Genomic DNA, 15,114 nt, shown 5'->3' with positions numbered 1-15,114 from the left:
CCATCAGCTGTACTTGGATGAATATGGATTCAAGTATCAAGGGATGGTGGTCACATTACAAAGTATAATTTGTGTGTAGCAGTTTTGTATTACATGCTTGACGCTTGTTCACACTTGCCTCAACCATTGTCAAGTTTTCTGGTTTCCATAATAGAGCAACAGGTGGCTGTTGACTAATGCCACTGGCAGAGAAACATTTCCTCCAATGTAGCTGCTGTCAGCTTCACCGGATACTGTGGTACTGCGGGACGTCTCTCTCCACGTTCTCTCAACTCGCCTTTGAGGCTAGAGAGTGACAGCTGCCTCTGGCCATCATTTTTGTCCTTAACTGTGAACTGGATTCTCCCAGCTATCCAATAGGATCTTTGAGGACAGCTTCTTTCTTTCTTTTTTTGACAAAATGAGGATTTTCATAGCTTTTGAGGGATCTTTTGAACCATTTGATATTTCAGCAGATGAAACTGTGGAGGCTGTCAAGCTGATGATAAAGGTACATACTTTGTCCCTGAGCCACTAAGATGTGCATTAATTTTAACTATGCAGTGAAGTTTAAACTGTACTGGGGTAGAGATACTATTGGGTGCATTTTCAGCAAATGGGACTAAAACTATTTGAAAATATCATTGTTTGCTTACATAATCGTTTGTTAGAAGATATTAACTCTGGAGGTGTTTGTTAGACAGGAAAATTCTCAGGGGAAAAAGTGTTTAGCTTATCTTTATGATATTTGTAGATTGTGTATTGGCCAGATAGTATTACTGAAATTCTTCACAAAAGGAGAAAAACAAGACACTAACTCTAGGCCAGGTAAGTGGAGCATACAGTTGTCAGATAGATGGCCTGTGTGGTGAGCAAGCAACTATAAAGAACCAAAGGATTTTGGAGGTGGAGAGGACTTCTGGGCTACAGCCTCATTTTGCCTCCAGGGAAAACTGAAGCTCAGATAGATTGACCATTTAACCTAGGATCACAGAGCCAGAATGAAAAATAATTTGGGTGCAGTACTTTTCTTACAAATTTCTTATAAATACTCACTATAAAATGGAAAATTAAGACAAATATTTAGGAACTGACCATCAAATGGTATTTAACTTGGAGATGATTTATTCCCATTTACTAAGGAGCATTTACTGAATCATAGTTACATGATATATAGTAAATTACTATGATCCCTAAAATCTAGATCTTCTAACACAGAAGCTCTTAATCTTTATGTACCATGGATCCCTTTGGCAGTCTGGTGAAGCCTATGGACTCCTTCTCAGAATGTCTTTAAATGCATAAAATAAAATACATACCCCCCAAAAGAAAACCAGTTATACTGAAATACAATTTAAAAAAATTAAAAAACAAATTGTGATATTGTGACCTGTGGGTTTCCTTATTAACACATTAACAAGTGTTTGCAGTGTATCTCATAACTATTACAATTTCAAAGGAGATCAGTATAAATAATATTTTGTATCTGCAACAACAATGATGGGATATGAAAATATCTGTGATTTCTGTTGGTGACAAAGTCACAGGAACAGTCAATTACTGCTACTTTAGCTTGTTGTCCATATACATAAGAAAAATCCCAATTTTATTTGAAGTTAATAAAAACCAAATGTAGTTTTTTGCCAACTAATTTCTAACCATCAACTTTTGGGGATGTCTAAAGACTTCAGATTAAGAACCCCTGTCTAACACTTCCTCCTTCTGTCCCAATTTTATAATACTCAGTGGAAAATGTAAAAGATAAGAGATTACATTGCTGGTCTAGTAATGTAGAGATATGCTGTTTTCATAATATGCTATTGATTTTTAAGGATTATTTCCACATTCCTCTCTCTGAAGATGAACAAGGCAGGAGGTATCTGGAGCTGATGTACGCTGGAGCAGCCCTAAAGGACAGCTGGAGTCTTACTGATGTTGGAATATCTTTTTGTTCAACTCTCAAATGCTTTGTTAAGGTATGACGGATGATCAGAGTAACAATTTGTCCAAGATGTCTACCTCATTTCAGATAAAGTTATGAATAATTCAACCAAAGTAGTTCACAACGTAGGAAGAGCTTTCCTCTTCTTGCCTTCCCCTCTCTTCCACTTGCATAACTAGACTTAGGCACAATTTGTGCTGTAAGGGGAAATAAGGCATGGAGACTGGATAGAGCTCCCTTTGTTTACTCTTTCTCTCCCTTCCCATCTCTATCCCCCTTGTTGCCTGCCCCAAAACAGTCATCGCAGAGCAACCCATAAACCAATATAAGATCAAGGCCAAGGGGCTGATCTGGAATACTGATGTGGGAGAAAGAAGATTAGGTCACTTCCATGGCCTTACAATGGATTACGGGAATGAGGAAAGGGAAGAAATTCTCAGTAACAATAAGAATGAGATGGCAGGATCTACATTCAAATCCAAAAATGCAGCCATTCATGAATTACGTGTACGTATAACAGAGACAGTATTTTCCATTTATACTGTCCTTAATCAGTGGTGCTTAATTTGGGGTCCATGGCTGGCTTTAAGAACAAAACCCTAAAACTGCAAAATATGCAAAATTATGTACCTGGAGACTTTCTGGGTGAAGGATCCTTAACTTTTGACAATTTCTCAAAGAGACAGGTAGCCTAAAGAGTATTAAGACCTGTTCTCTAGGATAGAAATAGTATTCAGTACTGGTTCTCTACCCCATATGAAAACATGAGCCTCAAGGAACTTAGTAAAGTACATATTTTCTGCTAAATGGGGCACTTATTTTCTCATGGTTAGCATTAAAGAAAGTTTATGGTATCTAAAGCTAACTCTTTTTCTTTTCATATATTTTACTGATTGACTAAGTGGGAAGTCTATTTTTTAAAGGAATTTTCTAAAATATTTATTATTAAGTAGTAAAGATAAGTCACAGAAAAAAAACATTGTATGATCCCATTTATGTAAATAAAAAGGCCATATTTTATACATGTTTTTAATGTCTTATAAGCATTTATTCATGTATTTATTTTTTTAATCTTTTTATTATGCTTTTTTAGATAAATTTTTAAAGTTTATTTTTTATTGGGGTAACATTGGTTTATAACATTACATTACATATCTTTCATGTGTACAGTATTATATTTCTACTTCTTTATACTCTACAGCATGCTCACCACTAGAAATTTAGTTTCCAACCATCTCCATACAGTTGATCCCCTTTACCCATCTTGTCCTCCTCCCACCACCCCTTCCCCTCTGCTAACCACTACTCTGTTCTCTATATCTATGTTTTGGTTTGGTTTGTTCAATTTTTTGTGTTAGTTTACTTGTTTTTTACATTCCACGTATGAATGAAATCAAATGGTATTTGTCTTTCTCTGTCTAACTTACTTCACTTAGCATAAATTCCTCTAGGTTCATCATGTTGTCGCAAATGGCAAGATTTAATCATTTTTAAGGCTGAGTAGTTCCATTGTGTATATATATATATATATATATGTTGTGTGTGTATATATACATACACATACACACCACATCTTCTTCATCCATTTGTTCATTGATGGGCATTTATGTTGTTTCCATATCTTGGCTATGGTAAATGATGCTGCAGTGAACATAGGAGTGCATATATCTTTTTGAATTACTGTTTTGCTCTGTGGAATCTTTTTATTTTGTTGTAGTACCATTTGTTTTCCTTTTGTTTCCCTTGCCTGAGGAGACATATCTAGAAAGATATTGCTAAGACCAATGTCAAAACGCATACTGCCTATGTTCTCTTCTATTGCATTTTATGGTTTCAGATCTTACATTTAAGTCTTTAATCTATTTTGAGTTGATTTTTGTGTACGGTATGAGATATTGATCTAGTGTCTTCCCTTTTTCTTTCTTTTTTTTTTAATGCGGCTATCCAGTTTTCTCAGCAACATTTATTGAAGAGACTATCCTTTCTCCATTGTATGTTCTTTGATCCTTTGTTGTAAGTTAATTGTCCATATATGTGTGGGTTTATTTTGGAGCTCTCAATTCTGTTCCATTAATCTATATATCTGTTGTTCTGCCAATACCATGCCATTTTTATTACTATGGCTTTGTAATATAGTTTGAAATCAGAGCATGTGATACCTTCAGCTTTGTTCTTTTTTCTCAAAATTGCTTTGGCTATTCAGGGTCTTCTGTGGTTCCATATAAATTTTAGGATTTTTTTGTGCTATTTCTGTGAAAAATGTCCTTGGGATCTTGATAAGTATTGCACTGAATCTGTAGATTGTTTTTGTTATTATGGACATTTTAACAATGTTGCTTCTTACAGTCAATAGGCATGGCATATCTTTCCATTTCTTTGTGCCTTCTTCAGTTTCATTCAACAATGTCTTATAGTTTTCAGTGTACAGGTCTTTCACCTCCTTTGTTAAATTTATTCCTAGGTATTTTATTCTTTGTGTTGTGATTGTAAATGGGATTGTTTTCTTAATTTCTCTTTCTGCTACCTCATTGTTACCATCTAGAAATGCAACAGATTTTTGAAGGTTGATTTTGTACCCTGCAACTTTGTTTATTATTTCTAATAGTTTTTTGGTGGGGTCTTTAGGGTTTTCTCTATATAAAATCATGTCATCCATAAATAGTGACAGCTTTACATCTTCCTTTCCAATTTGAATGCCTTTCCTTTCTTTTTCTTGCTTAATTGCTCTGGCTGGAACTTCCCAAAATGTTGAATAAGAGTGGCAAGCGTGGGCATCCTTGTCTGGTTCCTGATTTTAGAGGTATTATTTTTAGGTTCTTGAAAAATGTCTAGTTATCAAAAAAGGAAACAAAAACAATTCTAATTTCTTCTGCTTTTCTCTCTCTGATACTCAGAAAATTGTAGTATAATACTTTTTTAAGCAGACCTAAATTCTATGTCATTTCTTAAGTGTCTCATGTCTTTAAATATGTATATACATACTGTGTTTTTGTTACTGTACAGTATAAACCCTCTAAAATTTCCTGGAATCCTCCAACACTAATAATGATGTTCAAGACTTTTTTGTTGCTTGCTTACTTGGAGATAGTGGTGTAAGATCAATACTAATATTTGGCTTTTTTTGTTTATTTGGTTTTTTTTAATTAATAGTAATCTTTTTTTATTTATTTATTTTTATATTTATTTTTGGCTGTGTTGGGTCTTCGTTTCTGTGCAAGGGCTTTCTCTAGTTGCGGCAAGCGGGGGCCACTCTTCATCATGGTGCACGGGCCTCCTCACTATCGCGGCCTCTCTTGTTGTGGAGCACAGGCTCCAGATGCGCAGGTTCAGTAGTTGTGGCTTACGGGCCTAGTTGCTCCGCGGCATGTGGGATCTTCCCAGACCAGGGCTCGAACCCATGTCCCCTGCATTAGCAGGCAGATTCTCAACCACTGCACCACCAGGGAAGCCCCAATACTAATACTTGAAATACCTAGAGGAATCTAATTGAGCCATAGCTATTCAGGGATGTAGACAAAGTGTGTTAAGAGTATGAATAGAATACTTTTACTCAACTAAGCACTGACTTTATTTTATTATTTTAAAAAAGTTTTATTTTTTTCGAGCAGGTAGTACAGTCACATGGTGCTCAATTCCAGTGGTACAGCAGGATACACAGTAAAAAGTCTCTCTCCTACCTCTGGCTCCCAGTTTTCCTCCCCAAAGTAACCTGTGTTCATAGTTTTATTTACAAAAATATTTCATAACTTCTGCCAATTAAGCATCATCTGTCACAGTGATGCAAGCTGCCTTTGCACTGAACTCTAACCTTTCCCTGGAGTTCTAAACTGCTAATGACAAGAAGAGAATGTAGAGGTAAAAGACTATTCCAGAAAGCCCAGGCAGAATATAATTATGAGTCACAGGGCTGGCCAACATGAAGGGTTTAATTAAAAACTCTCAAGTTCCATGGAATTTTTACTGATCTTCATCTTCACCTTCTCTGGCAGAATCACATTTAGTGAATTTCTTATCACTAGTTTTGGGAAGGAAAACAATATCTTGAATCTGAAGGAAGAGAATTACCTGCAAAGCCATAAATACTGGTTTCCATCCTAACTCAGTTCCTGTTAAATTAGATGATATAACAGGCCTATTTCAAAAGTCCACACTATTCACTGTTTATGTATGATAACGTCCAAACTGGGTTTGTAACAACAAAAATACTTTATGAAAATGTTCCTTGCTTCAAAGAATGAAGTCATATCAACTTTATACTGTTTGATCTATCTTAGGTAACCAAAGACTACCTTCCAAGTCATATTATTGCTTTATTGCATAATTAGATGCATACAAACTTAAGTAGTACTTTTCCTATCCAACTATGTTACTTCATGCAATTAGTTCCATTTTCTGAGAATCTAGGAAAGCTAGAGTCTCAATTTATTTTGGTACAAGTTAGAAATAGCATGATATAAACCAAAAACTTGGCAAGTAAGCAATTTTTTCTTTTTAAAAAGATGTAAATAGATACCATGTGTCATGAAATCAATCCAGACTATTTGGTTTCTTAATTGCACTTATATTTTTGTATGGATTACAAGGTTTTGCTTGTGTGAAAAGCGGGAAAGACGTTAGATAAATGGAGGTGTTCTATTCTAAATAGTCAATAGATTTTCCAGTTTCTCTGCTAATTACACTTTCCCCTTTAATGGTAATGTAGACACATTTGGAAAAGTGAATGGGGGATGACATACGAATAGTAAGGAAAGAACATTGCCTTAATTTTTCTTTCTTTGGAAAAGAACTCCTACAGAAACCACAAGAAATATTTTCTCTGGCATGTATCGCCATGTTCTATTAGCACAGGTTTCAGCCCTACCCATTCATTGCTGATGCTGTTGCAGTGTTCCTGTAAACCACACATGAGGCATTGCAAAGGCCTGGGTCACTGTGTGGCATGCAGAGGTGCTATCGCCATTTACCTCCTTCATTCTAACCTGTGTAATTGTGGAAACTATTGCTTGAGTTTTGTTCATTGTTGTCACCAGTGCATAGAATAATACCTGGCACACAGTAGGCTCTCCATAAATATGTGTTGAGTAAATGAGTTGATGAAGGCTTGAGGGATAAAGTATGAAAATAAACAAGAAGGTATATGATTGTTGTGAGAAACGTCATAGGTATTGAGATGCATTTCAGGGTTTGGGTTCCCTCCCTTGCTGTGACATCTCTCCGCCCCTTCTACCTTCGAGGCAAAGTGCTCCAGTCTTAGTGCTTTTCCCTATCCAGCACCAGGGTTCTTAGGCTGCAAGCAGCAGAAAGGAACCTGGACAATTAAAGAGGAAAGCAAACATATAAGAAAGGCTATTGCGTAGTTCAGTCTTGACAGGAAGATTAGAGAATTGGGCTCAGAGATTATGCAGCCAGAAATAATTTCTAAATCATGACCCAAAACTAGTCCAGGAAGGCCCCCACTGCAGCCGCCCTAGAGCCCTCAAAGCAGGCACTGGACGCAGCTGCCAGCCCTGTTGCCAGGCCAGCAGTGCTTCAGATCTGCCACTGCCAGAGAACAGTCCCTGTGTCTGCTGCTTCTCTGCCTTCCTGGCTCCGAATTCAAAGTGGAGGTGGATGGGGAGGCTTGACTGGGCAGCACCCTGGTCACACATCTGGGTCGCACAGCAAAGGGGGCTGAGAAGCAACCATCTGGCAGGTTGTGTCTTCTGAAGTGTGAGGAAGACTCAGTCTCCCTAACACTGTTGTTTTTTTTTTTTCACCGCACTGCATGGCTTATGGGATCTCACCAGGGATTGAACCCGGGCCACAGCAGTGAAAGACCAAAATCCTAACCACTAGGCCACCAGGGAACTCCCTCCCTAACACTCTTTATGGCTTCCCTGCCTCCTTCTATCACAATACTTCCACCAACCAAGGGCTGTAGTTAAAACTTAGTCAATTCTTTCTGGCATCCTTGGAAAGTTGTTTTATGGTGAAAGAGTGTGTTATTTGTGGCACCACTGAGTAGATGTCTATCAGACAAATTGGAGAAGTTTGAACTATATTAGTAGGTCTAAAATTGATTCAAAATCATATACATTTTAGCTTTCAAAAGGCACTTTTAAAACACCAAAATCTAGGGATGTCCCCGGTGGTGCAGTGGTTAAGAATCCACCTGCCAATGAGGACACGAGTTCGAACCCTGGTCCCAGAAGATCCCACATGCTGCAGAACTAAGCCCGCGAGCCACAACTACTGAGCTTGTGCTCTAGAGCCCACGAGCCACAACTACTGAGCCCACATGCCACAAAAACTGAAGCCGGTGTGCCTACAGCCCGTGCTCCGCAACAGGAGAAGCCAATGCAATGAGAAGCCCACGCACACAGTAAAGAGTAGCCCCCACTCGCCGCAACTAAAGAAAGCCTGCACACAGCACTGAAGACCCAACGCGGCCAAATAAATAAATAAATAAATTTATAAAAAAAAAAACACCAAAATCTATGAGACGCATATGTGAACTTAGATTTTAAACACAATTTAAACACAAAAACATGTATAAACATGCTCCTTAAAATGTATAATTTACAAATAAAAACATGTTTCTAAATAAAATGGCTATTTTTTCCTAAACTTAAAGCCTTAAAGAATAGTATATAAAGAATTTGGTGGAGAATTCCCTGGCAGTCCAGGGGTTAGGACTCCATGCTCTTACTGCTGAGAGCCGGGGTTCAATCCCTGGTCAGAACCTGTGGGGAGCTAAGATCCTGCAAGTCATGAGGCGTGGCTGGGGGTGAAAAAAAATTTGTCGAGGAAAGTTGTTTCAATTCACTGTCCTAGACTCCAAGTATAACTTCTCCAGAATGACAATCATACAAAAGGAGAAGTTCATGAGGCTAAGATGTTTATGAAGACATCTCAACTTGCAGTTTAACAAAAACAAACATTATTTCCCCTTTTGGTCTACTCTGGAAAAGTTGGGGCATGTTTCTGCTTATTTGGTGCAGCAACTCCAAAATAGCAAAATATATTAAAAAAAAAAAAAAGAGGAACCAAGATGGCGGACTAGAAGGATGTGTTCTCACTCCCTCTTGCGAGAACTCCAGAATCACAACTAGCTGCTGGACAATCATCGACAGGAACACACTGGAACTCACCAAAAAAGATACCCCACATCCAAAGACAAAGGAGAAGCCACAATGAGATGGTAGGAGGAGTGCGATCACAGTAAAATCAAATCTCATAACTGCTGGATGGGTAACTCACAGACTGCAGAACACTTATGCCACAGAAGTCCACCCACCGGACTGAAGGTACTGAGCCCCACATCAGGCTTCCCAATCTGGGGGTCTGGCAACGGGAGGAGGAATTCCTAGAAAATCAGACTTTGAAGGCTAGTGGGACTTCGACAGGACTGGGGGAAACAGAGACTCCACTCTTGAAGGGCACACACAAAGTAGTGTGCACATCAGGACCCAGCAGAAGGAGCAGTGACCCCAGGGAAGACTGAACCACACCTACCTGCTAGGGTTGGAGGGTCTCCTGCAGAGGCGGACAGTGGCTGTGGCTGACCGTGGGGAAAAGGACACTGGCAGCAGAAGTTCTGGGAAGTACTCCTTGGCGGGAGCCCTCCCAGAGTCCGCCATTAGCCCCATCAAAGAGCCCAGGTAGGCTCCAGTGTTGGGTTGCCTCAGGCCAAACAACCAACAGGGAGTGAACCCAGCCCCACCCATCAGCAGTCAAGCGGATTAAAGTTTTACTGAGCTCTGCCCACCAGAGCAACACTTAGCTCTACCCACCACCAGTCCCTCCAATCAGGAAGCTTGCACAAGCCTCTTAGATAGCCTCATCCACCAGACGGCAGACAGCAGAAGCAAGAAGAACTACAATCCTGCAGCCTGTGGAACAAAAACCACATTCACAGAAAGACAGACAAGATGAAAAGGCAGAGGGCTATGTACCAGGTTAAGGAACAAGATAAAACCACAGAAAAAAAACAATGAAGTGGAGATAGGCAACCTTCCAGAAAAAGAATTCAGAAGAATGATAGTGAAGATGATCCAGGACCTCGGAAAAGGAATGGAGGCAAAGATCGAGAAGGTGCAAGAAATGTTTAACAAAGACCTAGAAGAATTAAAGAACAAACAAACAGAGATGAACAATACAATAACTGAAATGAAAACTACACTAGAAAGAATCAATAGCAGAATAACTGAGGCAGAAGAACAGATAAGTGACCTGGAAGACAGACTGGTGGAATTCACTGCTGTGGAACAGAATAAAGAAAACAGAATGAAGAGAAAAGAAGACAGCTTAAGAGACCTCTGGGACAACATTAAACGCAACAACATTCACATTTTAGGGGTCCCAGAAGGAGAAGGGAGAGAGAAAGGACCAGATAAAATATTTGAAGAGATTATAGTCAAAAACTTCACTAACATGGGAAAGGAAATAGCCACCCAAGTCCAGGAAGCTCAGCAAGTCCCGTACAGGATAAACCCAAGGAGAAACATGCCGAGACACATAGTAATCAAACTGGCAAAAATTAAAGACAAAGAAAAATTATTGAAAGCAGCAAGGGAAAAACGAAAAATAACATACAAGGGAAAACCATAAGTTTAACAGCTGATTTCTCAGCAGAAACTCTACAAGCCAGAAGGGAGTGGCAAGATATACTTAAAGTGATGAAAGGGAAGAACCTACAAACAAGATTACTCTACCCAGCAAGGATCTCATTCAGGTTCGAGGGAGAAATCGAAAGCTTTACAGACAAGCAAAAGCTAAGAGAATTCAGCACCACCAAATCAGCTCTACAACAAATACTAAAGGAACTTCTCTAAGTGGGAAACACAAGAGAAAAAAAGGACTTAAAAAACAAACCCAAAACAATTAAGAAAATGGTCACAGGAACATACATATCGATAATTACCTTAAACGTGAATGCATTAAATGTTCCAACCTAAAGACACAGGCTTGCTGAATGGATACAAAAACAAGACCCATCTATATGCTGTCTACAAGAGACCCACTTCAGAGATAGGGACACATACAGACTTAAAGTGAGGGAATGGAAAAAGATATTCAATGCAAATAGAAATCAAAAGAAAGCTGGAGTAGCAATACTAATATCAGATAAAATAGACTTGAAAATAAAGAATGTTACAAGAGACAAGGAAGAACACTACATAATGATCAAGGGATCAATCCAAGAAGAAGATATAACAATATATATGCACCTAACATAGGAGAATCTCAATACATAAGACAACTGCTAATAGCTCTAAAAGAGGAAATCGACAGTAACACAATAATAGTGGGGGACCTTAACACCTCACTCACAACAGTGGACAGATCATTCAAGATGAAAATTAATATGGAAACACAAGCTTTAAATGACACAATAGACCAGATAGATTTAATTGATATTTATAGGACATTCCATCCAAAAACAGCAGATTACACTTTCTTCTCAAGTGCACACGGAACATTCTCCAGGATAGATCACATCTTGGGTCACAAATAAAGCCTCAGTAAATTTAAGAAAATTGAAATCATATCAAGCATATTTTCGGACCACAACGTTATGAGATTAGAAATGAATTACAGGGAGAAAAACGTAAAAAACACAAGCACATGGAGGCTAAACAATACATTACTAAATAACCAAGGGGTCACTGAAGAAATCAAAGAGGAAATCAAAAAATACCTAGAGACAAATGACAGTGAAAACACGATGATCCAAAATCTATGGGATGCAGCAAAAGCAGTTCTAAGAGGGAAGTTTATAGCTATGCAAGCCTACCTCAAGAAACAAGAAAAATCTCAAATAAACAATCTAACCTTACACCTAAAGGAACTAGAGAAAGAAGAACAAACAAAACCCGAAGTTAGCAGTAGGAAAGAAATCATAAAGACCAGAGCAGAAATAAATGAAATAGAAACAAAGAAAACAATAGCAAAGATCAATAAAACTAAAAGCTGGTTCTTTGAGAAGATAAACAAAATTGATAAACCATTGGCCAGACTCATCAAGAAAAAGAGGGAGAGGACTCAAATCAATAAAATTAGAAATAAAAAAGGAGAAGTTACAACAGACACTGCAGAAATACAAAGCATCCTACAAGACTACTACAAGCAACTCTATGCCAATACAATGGACAACTTGGAAGAAATAGACAAATTCTTAGAAAGGTATAACCTTCCAAGAATGAACCAGGAAGAAAGAGAAAATATGAACAGACCAGTCACAAGTAATGTAATTGAAACTGTGATTAAAAATCTTCCAACAAACAAAAGTCCAGGACCAGATGGTTTCACAGGTGAATTCTATCAAACATTTAGAGAAGAGCTAACACCCATCCTTCTCAAACTCTTCCAAAAAATTGCAGAGGAAGGAACACTCCCAAACTCATTCTATGAGGCCACCATCATCCTGATACCAATACCAGACAAAGCTACTACAAAAAAAGAAAATTACAGACCAGTATCACTCATGAATATAGATGCAAAAATCTGAACAAAATACTAGCAAACAGAATCCAACAACACATTAAGAGGATCATACACCATGATCAAGTGGGATTTATCCCAGGGATGCAAGGATTCTTCAATATACATAAATCAATCAATGTGATACAGCATATTAAAAAATTGAAGAATAAACACCATATGATCATCTCAATAGATGCAGAAAAAGCTTCTGACCAAATTCAACACCCATTTATGATAAAAACCCTCCAGAAAGTGGGCATAGAGTGAGCCTACCTCAATATAATAAAGGCCATATACGACAAACCCACAGCAAACCTCATTCTCAATGGTGAAAACCTGAAAGCATTTCCTCTAAGATCAGGAACAAGACAAGGATGTCCACTCTCACCCGTATTATTCAACATAGTTTTGGAAGTCCTAGCCACAGCAATTAGAGAAGAAAAAGAAATAAAAGGAATCCAAATTGGAAAAGAAGTAGTAAAATTGCCACTGTTTGCAGATGACATCATACTATACATAGAGAATCCTAAAGATGCCACCAGAAAACTACCAGAGCTAATCAATGAATTTGGTAAAGTTGCAGGATACAAAATTAATGCACAGAAAACTCTTGCATTCCTATACACTAATGATGAAAAATCTGAAAGAGAAATTATGGAAACACTCCCATTTACCATTGCAAAAAAAGAATGAAATACTTAGGAATAAACCTACCTAGGACGTCAAAGGACCTGTATGCAGAAAACTATAAGACACTGATGAAAGAAATTAAAGATGGTACCAACAGATGGAGAGATATACCATGTTCTTGGTTGGAAGAATCAATATTGTGAAAATGACTATACTACCCAAAGCAATCTACAGATTCAATGCAATCCCTATCAAATTACCAATGGCATTTTTTACAGATGTAGAACAAAAAATCTTAAAATTTGTATGGAGATACAAAAGACCTCGAATAGCCAAAGCAGTCTTGAGGGAAAAAAACGGAGCTGGAGGAATCAGACTCGCTGACTTCAGACTATACTACAAAGCTACAGTAATCAAGACAATATGGTACTGACACAAAAACAGAAACATAGATCAAGGGAACAAGATAGAAAGCCCAGAGATAAACCCACGCACCTAGGGTCAACTAATCTATGACAAAGGAGGCAAGGATATACAATGGAGAAAAGACAGTCTCTTCAATAAGTGGTGCTGGGAAAACTGGACAGCTACATGTAAATGAATGAAATTAGAACACTCCCTAACACCATACACAAAAATAAACTCAAAATGGATTAGAGACCTAAATGTAAGACCAGACACTATAAAACTCTTAGAGGAAAATATAGGAAGAACACGCTTTGACATTAATCACAGCAAGATCTTTTTTTTTTTAATTTCTTTTTTGTGGTACGCGGGCCTCTCACTGTTGTGGCCTCTCCCATTGCGGAGCACAGGCTCAGCAGCCATGGCTCACGGGCCCAGCTGCTCAGCGGCATCTGGGATCCTCCCAGACCGGGGCACGAACCCATGTCCCCTGCGTCGGCAGGCGGACCTTCAACCACTGTGCCACCAGGGAAACCCAGCAAGATATTTTTTGACCCACCTCCTAGAGAAATGGAAATGAAAACAAAAATAAATAAATGGGACCTAATGAAACTTCAAAGCTTTTGCACAGCAAAGGAAACCATAAACAACACGAAAAGACAGCCCTCAGAATGGGAGAAAATATTTGCCAACGGACAAAGGATTAATCTCCAAAATATATAAACAGCTCATGCAGCTCAATATTAAAAAAACAAACAATCCAATCCAAAAATGGGCAGAAAAGCTAAATAGGCATTTCTCCAAAGAAGATATACAGATGGCCAAGAAGCACATGAAAAGCTGCTCAACATCACTAATTATTAGAGAAATGCATATCAAATCTACAATGAGGTATCACCTCACACCATTTAGAATGGGCATCATCAGAAAATCTACAATAACAAATGCTGGAGAGGGTGTGGAGAAAACGGAACCCTCTTGCACTGTTGGTGGGAATGTAAATTGATACAGGCACTATGGAGAACAGTATGGAGGTTCCTTAGAAAACTAAAAATAGAATTACCATATGATCCAGCAATCCCACTACTGGGCATGTACACAGAGAAAACCGTAATTCAAAGAGACACATGCACCCCAATGTTCATTGCAGCACTGTTTACAATAGCCAGGTCATGGAAGCAACCGAAATGCCCATCGACAGACAAATGGTTAAAGAAGATGAGGTACATATATACAATGGAATATTACTCAGCCATAAAAAGGAACGAAATTGGGTCATTTGTAGAGACATGGATGGATCTAGAGACTGTCATACAGAGTGAAGTAAGCCAGAAAGAGAAAAACAAATATTGTATATTAACGCATATATGTGGAACCTAGAAAAATGGTACAGATGAACCGGTTTACAGGGCAGAAATTGAGACACAGATGCAGAGAACAAACGTATGGACACCAAGGGGGGAAAGTGGCAGGGATGGTGGTGGTGGTGGTGTGATGAATTGGACGTTTGGAATTGACAGGTATACACTGCTGTGCATAAAATTGATGACTAATAAGGACCTACTGTATAATAAAATAATAAAAATTTTAAAAAAGCATTTGTGAAAGATATTGTGGTGTTCAAAACTTGCATTACCTTCTCTTTTATGTCTCCTTAATTTTTCCTATTTAATGCACATGTATGTATTTACAGT

The 15,114-nt window shown here is 38.2% G+C and overlaps 1 protein-coding gene across 2 annotated transcripts in view; it reads left to right on the top strand.

Moving 5' to 3' along the window:
* Positions 1-226: 226 nt before the first annotated feature.
* Positions 227-15,114, top strand: part of ANKUB1 (ankyrin repeat and ubiquitin domain containing 1) — a 41,653-nt gene continuing 26,765 nt past the window's right edge. Inside the window, exons 1-2 of one of the 2 annotated variants that reach the window (XM_032631299.1) lie at positions 227-490; positions 1,840-1,955. Coding sequence is in view for 1 of the 2 variants with exons in the window: in XM_032631298.1 (XP_032487189.1) it covers positions 401-490; positions 1,812-1,955 (234 nt within the window). In the remaining variant the exon portion in view is untranslated. Of the gene's footprint in view, positions 491-1,811; positions 1,956-15,114 lie in introns of both variants that reach the window. The other variant, XM_032631298.1, reaches the window with a different exon arrangement.

The sequence above is a fragment of the Phocoena sinus genome, chromosome 4 (genome assembly GCF_008692025.1).
Source record: "Phocoena sinus isolate mPhoSin1 chromosome 4, mPhoSin1.pri, whole genome shotgun sequence".
NCBI lineage: Eukaryota > Metazoa > Chordata > Mammalia > Artiodactyla > Phocoenidae > Phocoena > Phocoena sinus.
This window is presented reverse-complemented; position numbering and strand designations above follow the sequence as displayed.